General features: G+C 37.4%; 2 protein-coding genes across 9 annotated transcripts; both read right to left on the bottom strand.

Annotated features, from left to right (window-relative positions):
* Positions 1-715: 715 nt before the first annotated feature.
* LOC147543500 (1-phosphatidylinositol-3-phosphate 5-kinase FAB1B-like) lies at positions 716-12,547 on the bottom strand. 8 transcript variants are annotated; one of them, XM_086638609.1, is made up of 15 exons: positions 12,119-12,477; positions 11,625-11,658; positions 10,851-11,506; positions 9,087-9,809; positions 8,567-8,720; positions 7,553-7,897; positions 6,421-7,335; positions 5,989-6,320; positions 5,113-5,236; positions 4,864-5,028; positions 4,061-4,571; positions 3,054-3,958; positions 2,136-2,393; positions 1,040-1,399; positions 716-950 (listed from the first exon to the last, which is right to left on the bottom strand). In XM_086638609.1, exons 3-14 carry the CDS (start codon positions 11,453-11,455, stop codon positions 1,070-1,072), a joined length of 5,367 nt encoding a protein of 1,788 aa, XP_086494735.1. In that variant the 5' UTR covers positions 11,456-11,506; positions 11,625-11,658; positions 12,119-12,477; the 3' UTR covers positions 716-950; positions 1,040-1,069. The 8 variants fall into 8 exon arrangements, with proteins under 8 accessions (XP_086494735.1, XP_086494736.1, XP_086494731.1 ...); XM_086638610.1 differs by having other exon boundaries at positions 11,625-11,675; positions 12,119-12,407; XM_086638605.1 differs by having other exon boundaries at positions 3,054-4,571.
* Positions 12,548-16,573: 4,026 nt separating this feature from the next.
* Positions 16,574-19,374, bottom strand: LOC147543501 (uncharacterized). The gene is made up of 4 exons (XM_086635455.1): positions 18,979-19,374; positions 18,532-18,654; positions 18,033-18,378; positions 16,574-17,931 (listed from the first exon to the last, which is right to left on the bottom strand). The coding sequence occupies exons 1-4, from the start codon at positions 19,372-19,374 to the stop codon at positions 16,574-16,576; spliced, it is 2,223 nt and encodes a 740-aa protein (XP_086491581.1).

The following is a 19,374-nucleotide window of genomic DNA, read 5'->3' on the forward strand; positions in this document are numbered from 1 at the left end:
TAAAGATATCAATACAAAGACTTAAATAGTGAAATGCATTTGAAGTAAATTTTCATATTTTAAAGAAAAATATAGAGAAGATGTCAATATAGAGACGCCAGGTGAAGAGATTGTTTGACATTCAATCCATGTTAAAGGTTCTCTCTCACTCTCATCTACCCAATAGATCACATGCCAAACTTAAAGTTAAAAAAGCTAATACTAAAATTTAAGCTTTTATTTATAGTAGAACAATAATCCAACATAGAGAATGCACCCTTAGATATTGCTTAACATTCCATCCCTTTCAAGATTCTCTCTCCCACTCTCATCTATCCAAATCCAATACTATATCTCAAACCAAACTTAAAAGTTCAGAAGGTTATACTAAAATTTAAGCCTTTATTTACAGTAGAACAATAACCCTCTGCTGGGGGAATTCTAATTTCTGTCTAAAGATTAAAAATATAAAAATAAAAGATAATATCTTTTTCTTTTTTTGTTGCAATAATATGAAAACAAAGTTATCCTAACTAATATGAAAACATATAAAATATTGAATCAAACAAAACACTTTCAACAAAAAAAAAATCAAACAAAACACGAAAGAAGAAAAAAAAAATAAAGGAAACTTCACTAGAGCCTTTTCAAATAGCATTGTGAGACCACTCATGTGGATTCTGGCTTCAATAATCCTATTTATTGGGACTGTTTTAATATGGACAATATGATGTAATTTTGCTTATCAATGATATCTTTTTTAGATGGGGAAAAAGTATATGATGGACAAAATTACACTCAGTATAGTTTCTTTTGACTTTTTATAGTAATTTATACATAAATAAAGAGGTACAAGATCATTCAGGAACAGGTCATCTAAAAATCGTACCTGCGACGAAAGTTTTCTCTCACTAGAAAATTCCCCGTTCTGAATCTTCCACCAACTGATTGATATATTTGACAAACTCAAACTGAAACAACAAGAGAAAAGATTATAACAGCTGAAAGAAGAAAATAAGGAATTCAGTAACAAAGGAGATTGTCATGCCAACTTACATACCGGATAATACAGGCAAACTCTTTCGTAGTATCACTCTAAAAACGAACCCACTTCGCCGTTCTCTTCACAGAGGTCTGACTGAGACCCACTTGGGATAATGGTTTGAGGAGATGACCACTGATCCGGCACCATAGAAAAATACTCGGTCATGGCTTTTCTGAACCTCTTCTTGTATTGCATGGGTGAGACAACAGTTGGAGTGGAGTTCTTTGACCCTCCTAAGATGCCTGTGGCCTTCACCCATGTTTCCAGATGCTTGTCCCATGTATACTGTCTCATGAAATCGATGATTCCTACAACAAGCTCCTGTTTCTCATCGTCCACTCCAACCAGTAAAGAGTAGTCCATTACATCAATTGACTGCCGAACATAAACAAGACGGCTTAAGAAACATAATTATATGCACCACAAATATCCTATTCACCAAGCGTGAGGGTATGGTTGCAATTAGGCACCTTATGCACTAAGCTGGTTTTGTTTTTTTATTGTCTGAATCTGACTCGTTGGAGTCTAACATGCCTGATTCTAAGTAGCCTGAGTCTGAATTGTTTAGTCAGGGGCACAATAATCATATAGGTGATTTCCGACCATGTGTTGTATCAGACTTATATCTGACTCAAATGGAGCAAAAATCAGCCTGAGCCAGTAAAACCCAAGTAATTTAGAGAGAAACATTCTGAAATTTGACTTAAGGCGATTCAGACATACAGCCCAATTTAAGATCTGAAATTCCAGAAAAATTAAAATCATACGCACTAAAGGTGTGTTTATTTTTTTTATTAAGGTCTGAATCTGAGGTTTATTTACGTGTAATATACTTGTATAACTTGACTTCTTGTACGCATTTACTTCTGTACTAAAATCAGATCTTTAAACAAGTCTTCTTACCAAATCAGACTTGTTTTTATAGCTCAAGACACATGCACTTTATAGCTCATTAGAACAATAAAAGCATAGACAACAACAAAAAGGACACAAGTTACAGTAAAATTTCAGATTTTAGATTATTAGGAAACAACCACCACCTAAGGCTCATCAATTATTTAAGCTATGATCAAATCAGTGAAAATGATAACCAAATTAGTTGTTAACTTACAGCGAGGAAGGAAGTGTCATTCCAGACAGCTCTTTCCAGCAACCTTTTCGCTTTATTTCCGACAAAAATGGGAGACGTAGGCATTGCTTCAATTAGATTTTGATCAAGCAGGGTACCACTTGAATCTGGATTATACCGAGACCGAGAAGAGCCTTTGAGGTCATAAACCCTCGTAACATTCCGACCAAACAGAAGATTCTCCATAACCAGAACATCCATCTTTGACTCCTTACTTCCTTTAAGGTGTTTTGATGTAACCTTCCATGAAACCAAAAACAAAACAATAAACTTCCAAAGTCCATAAGAGGATAATAAACTATAAAAGTACAATAGATCTTGCTCTTATCTAATACTTGGAGCACAAAAGATTCACCTTCTCCATGGTTTTTAAGACTCGGTTGGTAATCTTGAGATGCAAAATTGAATTTGGCTTTCATAAATATTTACACATACTCTGTATTAATCAAGTTCAGAAAAATCCCAGGTGGCCTATGAGAAGAATCTGAGCTGATTATGGTTGCAAACATCCGTTTTGTCACATTTTTAACTCATAATATTGATAACTTATCTAGGGAGGAAGTAAAGGATAAATAACATCGTTTTTTATCAATGAATTATGTACGAATGGTGGTATCTATGCGACCGATAAACATAAACAGGGCATCCGGGTCAAAGTGATGAAATAACATCTGAATTTCTGTGAGCTTCTCTCTTTTTCTCCTTTTCTCTTTTGCATCTGGTATTCTGGCCTAGATTGAATTCACAAGGATGGGTCTCTAATGTTAGGAGTAAATGCTCCATCTTCTAGTTTTAACCGAAAAAGATTCATGTCGCTTAACATTTAGGCTTCTCTAAACTTGGATAAGTTCAAGGTCGATGGATATCCAGATAAAAAATATTGTAATTAGCAATGTGTACCTGATAGATCCCCAGAATCTTTGCGAGGCATGTTGGGCTTCCTGTTGCTATCGATTCAGATAGATACTTAAAGTACTCTGGAGCAAACTTGATGAAAGAATCCAATTCTGTCTTTGTAACCTGTTTGATGATAAACCGATCGTCCAAGGTTTTTGCGAAGAAGGCGTTGCTCTTACCACCCTGTGCCCCCCAATTCTTACAGCGACTAAGAGACGTTACATAATCTAGCTCAGATGGGCAACAAATCCTCCTCAAGGCCTCAAACCTCCTTGTATAGTAACAAGTCGCAGAATACTTCACTTTCCCCAGTGGACCATCACCTGTGAAAGAAACACTTGCATGCAGAGACTTTGGGTATAAGAGAGGGTCCAAACCCAGGGAAGCAGACATTGATAATATGCTTTCATCCATAGAAGCAAGAGTTTTAAGAGATTCAGATGTAGTTTCAGTGCGAGAGTGAGACATGTGAGAATCGACCGAGTCATAAGACAACAAAGAAACAGATGAACCCCAGCCATCTTTTTGTCTCTCCCTGTCACTAGATATCTGAGCATGATAATCCGGGGAGACTAATGCATACGATATTATACTCGTAAGTTCGTTATCATAAACTGGTACAACAGTGTCATCAACACCAATGGGGAGGAAAAACCTTGCTCCATCTAGACGTTCCAACTCACGAAGTGATAAGAGATGTACAGGGCTATAATCACCAAGGTTATCAATTAAAGTGCTTCCCAGCAAATGCTTGTTATCCATATTGTAGAAGCCCATAAAAGGTATCCTTAGCCGGGTTGTAGACTGCTCAATGTTGTCGTCAACCTTCATGTGTTTTGTGGATAAAGCAGACTTGGTTACCCCTGATGCTTCTCGGTCCTCATCTGAATTATCTCTCACTTCTGGCCCTGTTAACACACATTGAACCATGAGTGATGAATCTTCTAATACAGCACCTTGAGCTATAGAACCATCATTTTTGATAGTTATGTTTCCTGGATGAATTTTACCCGTCCATGCAGCATCCAGAGTGTCCGACAAATTTGTTGCACTAGGAAAATGTCCTTCTGAGTGGCACCTGTGTACAACTATTCCAGATTCCACAGGATCAAATTTATTATCAAGACTCACACTAGTATAGAGGTTTGGCTGCTCCTCCCTATTTTGATTGGAGTCCTGATTAGAGTATCTTTCTTGTTCAGTCTCCTGGGGTTCTCCTACTGAACTACAATTCTCACAGGCCTTCGCACCCATATGAAGTGGACCACGGCTTCTTGCCTGCTGCAAGGTTGATCTCGCCTCATCGGTCATAGAATTGAGGGGTTTATCCAGATGCTTTGGCTCAGAGCTACTCAGTTTTTCTTGAATACTCTTCCTAGCTGCAGTCGCTGCATATACTAGAAGCTGGTCCCACACATAGGAATTGAAAACTAACTGCCTCCGTAACCGATTAATCTCAAGAATATCGATGATGGGCTGTCCTTTCTTTGCCTTCTTCTGCAAGGCTTTCTGGAGAGATTCCTATGGTATACATAAAATAACAACAAAGATAAGAAACAGCAAATGTACTAACTCGATATAGGTAAATACAAATATTTCCAGTTTGAGAAAACATGGGAAAATCAAACCGAGTCTTATGGGCGGGTTCGTCTTTTGCACTTCCGTTGCAGTGCAGTTCAATACCCAAAGTGAGTTATTGTTGATGTTTAAAAGGTAAGTTACTATAGTGACAACTTGACAAGACATGAAACTTTGTTCATCATAAAAGCGTAGCTTGGAAATGAAACCGAAAACTATAAAACGTAGGTCTCACCTCGAATTCTGCCTTTTCTTTTTGTAGAATTCCCTCCAGTTCTGCAACAATATCCCTTGATTCAGCTGATTTTGTACCACTATTTACAGATCCATTTTTTCCATCAGCAATTTCTCTGAGAACATTTAATACTTCACTAAATAGATTTTCTGCCCAGTTTACCACCTGTTACATGTAAGCGATGAAACAATTAAGACGCGTCCAATGAGAGTTTAGTAGAAAAGATGGGACCTGAGAGTGGTATCAAACCTCATTAGTTTCTCTCTGTATCCACTCTTGATTACTATAGTCAAAATCAAGCTTTGCAGGTGGCAGGTAAACTGCGTGAACAGTAATTGATGCATAGCGAAAGCAAGCAACCATTCTACCAAACCTGAAGGTCTAAGAAATATTAAGTAACTGGAAAAATGTATGCAATTCAAACATCATGTCGTCATGACAGGAGAACATAGAAAGGACTGACATCAACAATTGTATACGAATGATGATGCAACCGTTCAATTAAGAGCTATGTGACATAACTGCCAGTCTCTATTTGGAGATACTAAGACATCTCATCTTACAAGACAAACACTCCGACCTAAGGGTGTCGGGTTAAAAAATGGAGCAGGCGAAGTCCAAAGTTAGTGGGGCACGGCAAGGCAGGGAGAAGAGAATTACGGTTGGGACTTCGGCAGACACTATATCAATATCTAGGGTTGCATTAGAACCCAAATTATACAAGGAAACTTGATATAATGATACATAATAACTAGTCAATTAAGTCCAAAGATAAGCAATGTATTAATATATATGAAAAAACATCAAAATTTTTACTACGGTCACTACAAAACGCATTAAATTGGAAAGGCACGCCGCAACAGAGTACTTGTGCGACCTTGACAACATAGATCAAGATAAACCTAGTGGACATGTATACTCCTTTTAGTATAATTTTGCCCTATCAGATATCAGGTATACTTTTATGCTCTTGTTCAATAGATCCAATCAGTTAAGTTGGTTTTGAGTCTTTTGACTAATTAAATCTCCATGAGAGGCCCCTCTAACATTCAGTTTGAAGCCCATAAAAGAATTCAGATTGCATGTTAACCAGAGAAAAGAAAAACTGTTTCAGCATGAACATACCCATAGAACCGTAAACAATCTCTGTGTAGGGAATGACCACAGTTAGCAACTCTGCTAGCAGCAGCGTGGTTCGAAAAGCTAAGCTCTAAGAATTTCCCAAATGATAAACCCCAAGCAGCATCGGACATAACTACTCTCCGCGTTGCAAGAGGGAATCCATTTTTACGGGGACATCGTAGGCACCTGTGCCACATCCAGATCTTGCCCTCTCGTTCACCTGGCAAGAGAAACTCTGGGAGCTTTTTAACGGAGATAGTAAGAGTTCCTTGTCGATGAGTATAAGAACGGATATGTGCTTCTGATGGCATCTGACACAAATGGCATCCATGACTCTGACAAGGAGAATCAGATTATTCAGTGTCAGAATTATAATGGTGAGCCAACTCCTGAAAGACAATACATGAAGTCATGAACACCAAAAGGAACAATTACCATATCAAATAAATGGTCCCGTAAAAACCGCCCCAAGGGCTTATCAGAGCTCCCATAGTATTTGATCCGACAGAGATGGGCCCGTTCACATACAGTTCCCTTCCAAATACAGCGAGTTGATAGAGAAACCACAATGCTCTGGTGGTCAGTTGTACATTGAGGAAATTTTTCCTTGCAAGAATCTGGCTCCTCATGGGATTTGCTATCTTGCTGTAAGGTTCCAAACACTGAAGTTCTCTCTTCACTCACAGAAACCTCCTTTCTATCACTGGGAGGATTGCCAATTAGGACTCCACCTTGACTTGCAGCTTCCAATGCTCCAATATTATCCACAACAAGTTCATCAGCAGCAATATCTTGACTGCTGTTGGATGCAGATTGGGCCTCGAGAGATGTACCAAAAGCCACATCACTTTCCTCCTTCGCACAGTATGGAGAGAGCTCCTCACAATGAGGCCCTGAAACGAACTGCTCTGGACGATAGGAGGAACACAAAGATGCAGATAAATTCGGGGTGGATGCTGGTCCTGCATATTGAGAGCAAGAACTCTTAGACAAAGAAGGTGGAGAAGTCGGATCCCGTTCTCTAATGGTGGAGTTCTGGCTCAAAGAAGGTAAATTTCCTTTTTCGACTTTGTTCGGTCCTTCTGGTTCGCAACTGAATTCACATCCTTGTGACTTGACAGTTGTAGAGACATTGAAACCAGGTATCATAGAAATGGACCTCCCGATGTTGGACGGCTTATCTGGCAATGCAACTGTAATTGGAGATTTCAGAGGCAGTTCTGGGAGAGAAGCACCCTCATCAGCCAGAAAAGATGTCTCCAGAGCTAAGTGGTATGCTGCAAAGACTCCATAATGAACCACATTTTTCACTTTCTTCAATTCATCCCCATTAGCACCCTTGAGCAAAATCTGGAAAACAGAATAAATAGTCACAAAATATTTTGTTTATCTCCCTATATACATAAGGGGGAGAAGACTAGCCATCCTTCTTGTTTTCTCTTGAGACATTAAGTGAATATGTTAAAAACGAAAAATACTAGTAAACATGAAGTCTATACGACTGAGACATCAACTTTAACTCAACGTAGAGTAAACTTGCCAAGCAGAAATATTTTGCAAGACTTACAGTACAGCCAAATGGTTTTGGGCAGCCTTCAAAGAACATCAATGTCTTAACCAATTTTTTCCCACTCTGTCCAGCACTTCCATGCTCTTCAAGAAACTTTTCCACATGGAACGTATCACAGTATCCCAGTTTCCGAGATGAAAGATGATCAATCGAAGGAACAATTTGGGCACCTGTGCAACGGGAAATACGCTCTAAAAGTGGCATCTTAAGATTCAAAACAAGTGCTATGTCTTTTGCGTGGAGATATTCTTGGGCAAATCGTGAAACTGTTTTTTCTACCAAAAGTACATTGGGATGCTGAGCGTCTATCTTTGCTACTGCCATCTTCAAATGGTCCTTTTCCTAAATGTAAGATCCATAGAAAAAAAGAACCAACAAATAATTAATTTATATGGTGATCACAGATGTTATCAAATAAAAAAGAGCCTCATTATACATATTAACGTAGGACACACATAGAGATGACCCCAAGTACTTTTTTTTTTTTTGATACAGCGAATGAATTATTTTATTCATGAAAAATGATGAAAGTTACAAAGATCAAACAAAGACTAATCTTACAAAGAAATAAACCAACTCGGACAAAGCAGTCTGAAAAGGATGACCACTATCTACTTGAGGATAATTTGTTAATCATGTATATCATCTTCATTAGAAAAACTTCTCATCTACCTGCTGAAAGTTTAAAAGGGCGACAAGGGAGCTAAGCGGAATCGGAATGACGCAATCTGGAGTGAGGGTGACTCAAATGCTGACTAGATCATCTTCATAATGAAACAATTCTTTGGGTCATCTCTATGTTGGCTCTAAATGGCTGTGTATAACGAAGTGCTCAATCATAATTAATTTCCAACCCGATTTTCATGGGGATGGAAGTAAAAGAGTGGGTCGATTTTTAACAAGGATGACCTCCATCGTGAGGAGAACATCCTAACCAAAAAGCAACCCTTTATACACCTTATGTGGGTTATAAGGGTCAGAAATTAGAAGTACAAGTTCAACGACAAAAACCTGCTGTAACAAAGTGTCAATACTTGATAGGGAATTAGAAACCCGCTGATACTCAAGCGCTCCTCCAAGGATTAGGAACCGTGGTTTCTCTATTTTAGATGTCATTCGCCGATGAGCCACGTTTTTCTTACAAACAACTCCTTTCACCACCATACTAAAAGAACGAGAAAGGAAAAACATCAGAGAGGGTAAAGTCAAAAGACTCTAGCGAAAAAACGAAACTGCTCAGTAACCAATATTAGAACATCAGAATGAAGGTAAAAATCTTATATCTCAAAATATTCTGAACATAGGATTGCTGACTGATGTGAAATGATTAAGGTATATTCATTTTCTTAAGTAATTGGAATAATGAATATCTACTCTTGAGTATTAACACCAATAGGAGAGGCTCAGTGATCCCCAACTTAAGCAGTGCAGTGTAAAAGCTCAAGTTAACAGTTCGCTAAAGATATAATTAGAAAGTTCAAAATTTCCTTTTAGTTTCACCTTTGAAATATGAGTATATGACCAAAATTACCTTTGACTGCGGTGACCGCAAGCTAGACATTTGACCTTCACATATCCACCAGGGTCCATTCCACCACCCTTGCTCGTGTCTGGCTTAAGAAGTGTAGCAGCTTCCCAGGACAAATACGTAATTATCTCCAACCAACTCTCACTGTCATCTTCCTCACCTACAGGCAGGTTTTCAACCTGCATCAGCTGAGCAACTAAAGCCCTGAAATGTCCATCTACAACATTTTTCATGACCTTCTTATGTTCTTCACTTGCTCTGTCCTTACTACGGCACTCCCCACTACCGAAGCTGCTTGAAGAACGCAGGTACTTCCACTCTCCAGTGGCATCATCATCGTCATCATCAAATAGAGCAATTTCCCTATCATCCTCTTCATCTTCTGGTTCTGGAGGAATCCAGAGAAGGCCATTATTCTCAAAATCCACCGGCTCAGCATCCTTACCTAGTGACGAGGTGATGTCAACCTTGTTACCACTTTCATGTCGGTTCGCTAATTGGTTAAGTTTCTCAACCCCATCCAAGCTCTGTGAATATAAGCTCTCAGCTATTGGGGGGGTTGACAAGTCTCTGCTGATGACATTTTCTTCATCAGAATGCTCTTTATGGGAGACATATGTACGATCTAATTCATCAAAATCAACTGAATTATAGTAGTCCTCAGTTTGCGGGAAGTGTGTGAAATCTGATTGATAGACACCATATTCATCATTGTCATCATTACTTCTGAAAACAAAGGAATGACTAAGCACCAAATATTGGTAAATGGAAAGGACCAATTGACATCCCGAAAGAACAAATCATCCATAGCAAACATGGCATCAATTGTTTATAATACGTAATATAAAAGATAAGGATGTCATCTTTTATATAGTCATTGGCTGCAACAAAGTGTTCATGATACTGGCATACGAATTCTAATTATTCTTATGTGTGAGATCCTTCTTTCATTTAGTACTGGATGCATAAATAACTATTCAGATAAACTGAAGTCAACCAAAATCTTATTTAATAAGTCTACATGTTGAGACATATTCTTTCAATAATTAAGTTATTTAGCTCTGTAAAAAGTGTTTTTTTTTATAGTTGCAATCTAAGACGCATTAAATTCGTATGAATAGTTGAGTGGAGATATTTGATCTTAAATCTTAATAGTACAAAGTTTTAACCTTAAAGAACAGCCAAAGCACCAAAGAAGAAGATACAATATCCAATGCTTTGAATTATTTGATTGTGTTATAAATTTTAATGGTGAATTAGGATATAGAAATATTTCAAATCAATATATTTCACTAGCATTGGGTATAACCATTTTCTCTCTTGTTCAAAAAGAAAACAAATATTAGCATGCTTATTTCTTTGCGACCAGTATCTTACTCTGTACTTGGAAGAGGGCCAGAGGGGATATGAGATGGTCTTTCAAACTCATCCGGAAATAGTATGACCAGAACATCTATTGTTGAACAGAACAAAAATAAAGTAAACTACTTCAACATTTGGACTACCTGTATGGTAAAACTAATGCTCTTATTTCTCGAAGGAAAAAAGGCTAGAGTCGGGAACTCTGTCAGCCTGTCAGGTATATGAATTGATAAGAAAAAGCTCCAACTATGAGCTTTCTACATCTTGTTTGTATTCCATTTCTCACAGCCTATGAAATCATTTCACTTGTAGAAAATACATACTTTCATGACATTCGTTTTTCTAAACAACAATATTATGGTGTGAATTCGAGAAAAGGTATTAGCAAGAAGACATAAGGAATACCTGTTCATGCCACACCCAAATCTTTTAGGATATGGATCCTCTAAATCCATCTTCCCATATACCGTATCTTCTATATTTGTACCCTGTTCCACCTTCGGATATCTACCAGGGCTGAGGCCACAACCATGTGATACATGCTCATAGTTCTCAGTTGAGAACGTTGTTGAACTTGAACCAGCAGTACTGCTACTATTTCCAGTGCCATTAGACTTGGTGCTGATCAAACTTGTTGTTGAGGGTGAAGGACTAAGACCTGGACTTGAGAGTTGAGCTCCATGATCAACGGTCGGTTTGTCATCTTGCTGTTGGTTGTAGCAATAGTTACATACTCGGATTCTCTCCCACTCTTCCTCATCAGTTTTTGGCTCATTGGATGGAGCAGGTATTGATTTTGAAGTACATTTCGCACAGAAAACTCTTCCACAAAGGCGACAATGGTGCCTACGGTTAAAGGTCGAAAACTGAGAGTCACATTCATAGCATACTCTACAACTCTGATCAGGCATCCAGAAGTCCCTCGAAACATTAGCCGCCTTGGTTTTTCGAGGGATCCAAGACTTCACAATATCAAGTACCTCAGAGAAGCTCTTGGTGGGGGAGTCCATTTATCGATCCTTAAACAATTCATTCTGAGTGGTGCATTTGCCACTGTAAAGCTAGATCACAAATACCAATCACAACCCCAGCCAAGATCAAATTCCAATTGATTGGAATACCAACCCAAACTTAAACCTCAGCTAGGTTTTGAACTTTAAAGACTCTCAAATCACATACCTTGGTTCCTTAATCAAGATTCCAATTCAGTTTCCTGGATCAATATAGAAACTAAGTAGTATCAATTACTCGAAACTCCTTCAATCCAAAAAAACATCAGTTGCTTGCCAAAAACAAAGATCATGAAACTCAAATTCCTTCAACCTAAACCACAAACTCAAACCAACAACCTCATGAAACTATAAACACATCAAAATTAAAAATGTCTAAGCTCTCTTGTTACCGTTTATGAATAGAAACCTAAACCCTAACATCTTTCATGAATATGATATCCCCAAAAATCAAAATCGATTACCATTTCTCACCATGAGAAGATAAAAAGATTTTTTCTTGTGATTAAATGAGAAACCGAACTCATTAAACGCTATCGTTACGAAATTCTAATTGTTCTGATGAAACGAGAGATATAATTTGGCGTCATTAACGTAATTCAATCAAAATAAGTGAGATTTTCAAATAGAACCATAGACAAACAAAGAGAATTGAAAACCTACTTGTTTATCGGTTTGCTCTTGTTTTTTCCCCTTCTTTCTTCTTCTGTTTCAATCTTTCTGAGAATTTGTTTGTTTTCGTTCCAGCAAATTTATGACTGGCAATCTAGAGAGAGAAAAACAATAGATAGAGAGATATAGAGAGAGAGAGAGAGTCTTTTTGTTCACAGTAACAAGTTCTGAAACTAGTGCTAATTTGCTAAACACTTTGATCATCAATCCATCAATACAAATCTCTAGGAAAAGTTATGGTTTAGAGAATCCCATTCTGGATTCTTCAACCATATACTATAGCTGAAGCAAAACCACCACCACTTTTTGTCACTATCTTATCCTTACACCTTGCTCACACCTTTCCTATACCTAAACCAAGAATGCTTATAATAGATAATAAAATAATTAATCATAATTAATTAAAGAAAAACTTAACCTAATTGAAAGTTTGTTGGAAAAGGATAACTTAAACAAGAGTTCAAAGTCGTCTAATACTCATCTTTAATGATTCATATAGTATTATTATATTACTTCATTTTCTTATATGGCACTAACTTTAAGTATAAGTACACTTCATTTACACTTCTACTAGATATATATATGATCCACATGGTTAATTAGTATTTTTTTTTAATTACTTATATTGAGAACTCATGTATTATAAAATTACATATTGCCCACACATAATGAGGAAAAACAAAATTAAAGACAAAGTTAGGTACCCAAATAATTATTATATTACTATATAAGTAGTGGGTCAGGGTTAAATTATACATGGGGTATAATATAAAGTCACACTCTTTTGAAATATAAAATAGAAAATAGATAAAAGTAAAATGAAATATGATTATTATTACCATAATTAACATTATCATAATTTATCAGAATTAAATAAAATACTATTTGAAGGTTAATTGTAATGCACATGGACAAAGGGTCCAAATGGATATAAGTGTTGTGAGAAAAAGAAGAAAAGTCCTTTAAAACTTTCCAACATTTTTTTAATTCTAGCATTTGGATTTATCTCTCTTGTCCAACATGGGATAGTTAAGTTTATTGCTCATATCTCATCGGAAAAAAAAAAAAATAAAAAAAATAAAAAAAAAGTTTATTGCTCAATTTTGATCACTGGTTTGATACCATCTACTTTTTTTTTTTTTTTTTTTGTTGAGAAACAAAAGAGAAACTAAAACAACTCATACAAATCCTGCAGAAGATCTAATAAAGAAAGCCACATCCATGTTCCTTTGTTTCTTCTACTCCTTTTAGCCAACTGATCTGCCTTATGGTTGCCTTCTCTGGGGGTATGAGTATAAATCACCTTTGTAAAATTGACCTCCAGCTGTTGCACTTTCTCTATAATCTTTTCCGACTGCCAAGATGTTTCTACTTTTTCCTTGTTGAGTTTTTGAACTATATTAAGGTTATCACTTTCAATATGTATGTAATCTATCTTCTTTTTAAGTGCCCATTGAAGAGCTTTGAAGATCGCTCCGCATTCACACTCTTCAGCGTTTTGTCCCCGAAAAGTGAAAGCTGCTGCTGCAAGGAAAGTTGCCTGGTCATCGTGCATAATGCACCCTATCCCTGCCTCATCCTGTACTGCTATAAAGGAAGCATCTACATTAATTTTAATAAAAGGATAGATAGGTGGCGACCAACCATTCACCTTTTCAATTTGCTCATGAGTATTATGTGTTTGCTGAAGATAAGTTCTACTTTTGATAGCATCAATGATTATCATCGGTACCGGATCTTTATTCTCAAAACATTTATCGCATCGTGCTTTCCATATATTCCATAGTATGATCGCAAAACGACTACTAATGTGGTCTTCTATATCTTTCCATGAGATGATCCAGTCTACAAGGTTACTGATATTACTCGTAATAACATTGAAGTGTAGCCAAATAACCTTAGCTAAATCGCAATGTAGAAGAACATGAATCATAATTTCTTGATTTTGACAGAATTCACAATTATAAATATGCCCAATATATTTGCCAATTTTATCTCTCACAGGTAAACTGTTGGTACAACATTTCCAGAGGAATAATTTGATTTTAGGTAAAATTGGCAAATGCCAAATAAAAGCCCATTCTTTCATCTCATAAGGATAGTGCTCTGTACGTAAATAGTAGTACATGGATTTAATTGTGAACTTACCCGATTTCGTAAGAGACCATCTCGCAATGTCATCCTGCTGATCCTGTATATTAATGCTTAAAATTGCATTGCAAATATTACGATTAAAGCATTGGTATAAAGTATTCGTATCCCATTGATTATTCTTGATAAGTTGATGAACTTTCGTAAGATTACTATTAAGACTGTTGGTCAGAGGGGGAGGGTGATTAGGAATCCAATAGTCCTGCCAAATATTAATATTCGTACCTTTATTAATATCCCAAAAGGTCAAATTGGACACTCTCTCAACATACTTAGATATGGATTTCCAAAGCCAAGAGTGATGGTTTTTAGCCAACTTAGGTTTATGATCTTTGTTGAAATACTTGGCTGTGAGAATCGAAGCCCAAGGAGAACTAGGATTCTTATTGAGACGCCAGACAAGCTTACACAGAAAAGCTTGATTATCAAGAATTTGGTACCGGAAACCATGACCTCCCAACTTTTTTGGAAGACATATGGCAGACCAGTTAATAGTGTGGATAGATTTGGGTTTTCCCCACCAGAAGGCTCTTTGAAGAGCTTCAATGCGATTACTTATACCTTTAGGAATGGCAAAGCATTGCATTTGGTATCGGCAGGCCCGTGTGGTGGGGGGTGCGGCCCGTGCGCCCGCACTGGGCCCCCCACCACAAAGGGCCCATTTTTTGTATAAGCTCTTCAGCCATGTTTACTATTAATTTATAAAAGTTGGAATAATATCGGAAATCCATAGTAGCTTGGTGGAAAAAGTATATACATTATAATCCTAAGGTAGTGGGTTCAATTCCTCTTGTTTGCATTTTTTTGTATTGAGGGCAAATTACTCACCTTTCCCCTAGGATTCGTTTTAATTCTCCTTTTTTTACTTTTACATTCAATTGGAAATAGCTTCTTACTGTCTAATAAAAAAAAAAATTGTTGAAAGGTAACGTCTAATAACTTAGTTATTACGTTTACAACAAAAAAATAGTTATTATGGTAAATCTCGTGTCTTGTTATTGTTGAAAGGTAGCGTCTAATAACTTAGTTATTACGTTTACGACAAAAAAAAAAAAGTTATTATGGTAAATCTCGTGTCTTGTGTTTTTCCCCTTTTCATGTCTCTTTAATATCTTCATTTTTCTTCATTATATATGTGTATACCAAATGTAAATCGGTAAACTTTATCTTTGAATTGTGTGAAAGGACAAACGTCAACATCTTAACATTTTAATTGTTGTTACATAGGGGAGTTTAAGTTTTCCAGTATTTTCTCATATGTTGATACTTGATTTCTCATCAAAACTTAATTTTGTTTTCATGGAAAATTGATTTTTCTATCCATTTTTTTAGTGCGATCAAGATAACTTAATAGTTTCATTCTTTATTTCGAGATTTTTACTTCTCTTAAATTCTAAAAATTATATCTTCCGAGGAAAATCTACAATAAAAAGTGTTTTATACTTTGAAAAACGTTAGGTCAAGCATATAGCAACATCGCTGCATCCATACGAAATTTAATATATTTTTTATAATTGAAGTTTTTCAATGTTTAGTTAATTGCTCTACTTCAAAATAAATTTAAATCTAATGTTTTTCTCACAAAAGGGCCCTTATTGAAATTTGGCACTGGGCCCCTAATTTGTCAGGCACGGCCCTGGGTATCGGGGAACAGCCGCTGCTATTGTGTTGATGACAATAGAGCGACCCGCCTGAGAGAGAAGAGAAGTTTGCCATTTAGACAACTTATTCTGGATTTGGTTAACCAGGGAAGAAAAAACTTTCTGTTTATTAGCTCCTATGAAAAGATGAGTACCCAGATATTTATCAAGATTCGAGGACTGACGAACTTTCAAATTCCGAATAATAATACGCTTGAATTTCGGATGAGTGTTTTTCGAAAAGAATATAGTAGATTTTTCAAAGTTAATCATTTGGCCAGAAGAAGAACAGAAAATATCCAGGATGTGCTGAAGCGCAGAAATGTTCTCCAGAGAATTTTGCCCAATGATGATGCAATCGTCGGCAAACAGAAGATGCTTAAGGTTAATGTTGGTTCGCGGTATAGGAAAGCCTTTGAAAGGAATAGACAAATCCTGAGTTTCTAGAAGGCGACTAAGGCCTTCCATAACTAGGGTAAACAAGAAGGGAGAAAGAGGATCACCTTGTCTAATGCCTCTGCTGACGTTGAAAGTCGGACCAGGACGACCGTTTATGAGAACCGCCATGGTGGAGGTAGAAATACAGGTGTGAATATGATTGATCCAGTGAGTTGAAAAACCCAGCCGACTCATAATAGAATCAAGAAAATGCCACTCAATGCGATCGAAGGCTTTTGGACATATCGAGTTTAAGAGAAAAATAACTTTTAGATCCCTTAATACGCTTAAAAGAGTGAGTAATTTCCTGACTGATAATAACATTATCAGTAATCTGCCTACCTGGAACATAGGCCGACTGAAAAGGAGAAATGATATCTGGAAGAATAGTTTTGAGACGCTTAGCCAGAATTTTAGTAATGATTTTATAAGTAGTGTTCATAAGGCTGATAGGTCTATAATCCGACGTAGACTGGGGAGATTTGGTTTTGGGAATGAGGCAAATATGGGTATGATTAACCTGCTCAGGAAGCGTAGCATGAAGAAAGAAATCAGACACTAAAGCAAAAAGATCAGCTTTGACCGTATCCCAATTAGTCTTATAGAAGTGAGGCGGGAAACCATCAGGACCCGGAGCCGAATCAGATTTGAGCGACGTGACAGAATTGTGGATCTCAATATCAGAAGGTTTGTTAATAAGAATAGTATTCTGCTCATTGGTAATTTGACCAACAAAGATCTCAAGTAATTCCTCCGAGATGTTAGACCCATTGGATGTGGAAATAGATTGAAGATTAAGAGTGAAGAGATTAGCAATATCAGAGGCTTCTTGCAACCAGGATCCTTGGTTGTCTTTAATGGTAGTGATTCTGTTTTTCCGATTACGATGAATGGCTTTAGCATGGAAAAATTTTGTATTTCGGTCACCTAATTGGATGTTCTCATTACGGGATTTCTCTTTCCAGAGGCTTTCCTGTTGATTATAAGCCTCCTCCAATTGATTATTAATATCATGGTAACAGTCCGGATTTTCCATATTCTGGAGAGCCTCAGTGAGAAGACGAATCCTGTGATCCAAATGACCAAATACAGTTTTGTTCCACTTAGCCAGATTAACCGCCAGTTGGTTGAGGTTAGGTTGGATAGGAATGGAAGTGCAGGGCCAATGATCACGAATGAAATTACCACAATCTGGGTGAGACATCCAAGTCCGAATAAATTTAATAGGTCGCTTACCCAAATTAGAAGTGGTATCAGTAGTCAGGATGATGGGAATGTGGTCAGATCCTACACCTGGCAGGTGAGTAACAAGGGTTGAAGGGAAATCCATGAGCCAATTATGATTTGTGAGAGCTCTGTCCAATCTTTCCTTAATGAGGGTGCCCCTAAACTGTTTATTGGTCCAAGTGAAAGTATTACCACGAAAGCCCGCATCTCTAAGCCCAAGTTGATTAATAACCATTTTAATTTTATTAACATAAGCAGGCATTTCCTCTTTGCCCCTTCCTTCTCCGAAGGGTGAAGGATGGTGTTCAGGTCGCCTATGAGCACCCAACGGTCCGACGTCTCCGTGGTCTGACTAGTGAGAGTATCCCAAGGGACCATTCTATTCTTGCTATATGGGCTTCCGTAGAAGCCCGTAAGAAGAAAGCTGCTACTATTACTATTATGAGTACACTTAGAGTGAATTATATGATCGTCCTCATATAAAATCTCCACCGTATACTCATTAGTCCAGTACAGAACGATCCCACCAGCTTTATTTTTTGGTTCCACACTAAAATGGTTGTAATCGGCATGCAATGGAAGAAGTTTATTGAGCTGGGTATTGGTACTTTTGGTTTCAGTCAGGAGAATGAATTCAGGCTTATGCGCAGTGATAAGCCTGTAAAGGTGTTTTCGATTTAAAAATTGCCCACAACCTCTAATATTCCAAGCCAAGATGGACAAATCAGGTCTCGGTTTGTCCATACTAGCCTCTAAAGGCACCACAGGACCAAAAACTAAGAGCACCACACACAACTGCAAGAACAGGACTAAGAGCTACAGGAAAACTACTAACCAGAGAAGAAAACAATCTAGGATAACAGAAAACTAAATTAACTAAACATCTACCATTAGATTACTACCATAAGAAGATACAGTACATCAAAAAACTAAACCAAACAGTAAAACCAGAACCCACTGTCTGGTACTAGTTGCCACCGAACCAAAAGGGATTCCACTAAAACTGGCCAAAGCCCAAAAGATAGTGGAATCAAACAGTAGCCCAAGGCTGAGCACTTTGGCAACTGGTACCTGATCAAAACAAAAAGAAATAGCCAGCAAAACGAAGAGACTGACCTGCAACACTAAACCAGACTAAACAAAGACTAGAAAAAGAAATAAACAAACACACAACAATAGGAACCAGGACCTAAGAAGACTGGTCTGGTGGGTGAACCCCTTCCCTTTCTTCCCCTTGTACAAGGATATTCAAACTACGAGATAGTGACATAGATTCTTCAAGAAGTAATTGGGTCTCCTGGTTATCTGAAAACAAACCCTGTGGTTGGTTATCTTCCTCTGAAAACTCCGATGAGCTAATTGATTGATGGCTAGACTGATCTCTAATCCTCTTACCAGAAGGATTAAAAAGGAGATGGGGGGTATTGGTTGATGAACCGGCGAGGATGGTGGGGCTAACAATAAAGGTTCCACTGGATCTGGGGAGAGAATAATAGTAGCATCCAGGGTGTCATCCATGGGATCTGAATCTGTTTGTTCATCTTCACCTGAATAATAATATTGAAGAGGGGATGGACAACGATTTAACGGGTGCTCGATAATACGACAGTGCTGACAGATAGCACCAGGAAACTTTTTATAACTGAGCTTAATCTCGGTTACAGTATCTTGAAAAATAGGGTTGATCACTGCTAGCAAAGGGGATCGAACATCGTATAAGAAATGGACTCTAATCACTAGATTGTTAATATAACCGAGATTTCTAGGCCTAATCTGAATGATCTTCCCCAT

Source organism: Eschscholzia californica, unplaced genomic scaffold (genome assembly GCF_041429995.1).
Source record: "Eschscholzia californica isolate CP2 unplaced genomic scaffold, dmEscCali1.0.p SCAF_4, whole genome shotgun sequence".
Classification (NCBI taxonomy): Eukaryota; Viridiplantae; Streptophyta; class Magnoliopsida; order Ranunculales; family Papaveraceae; genus Eschscholzia; species Eschscholzia californica.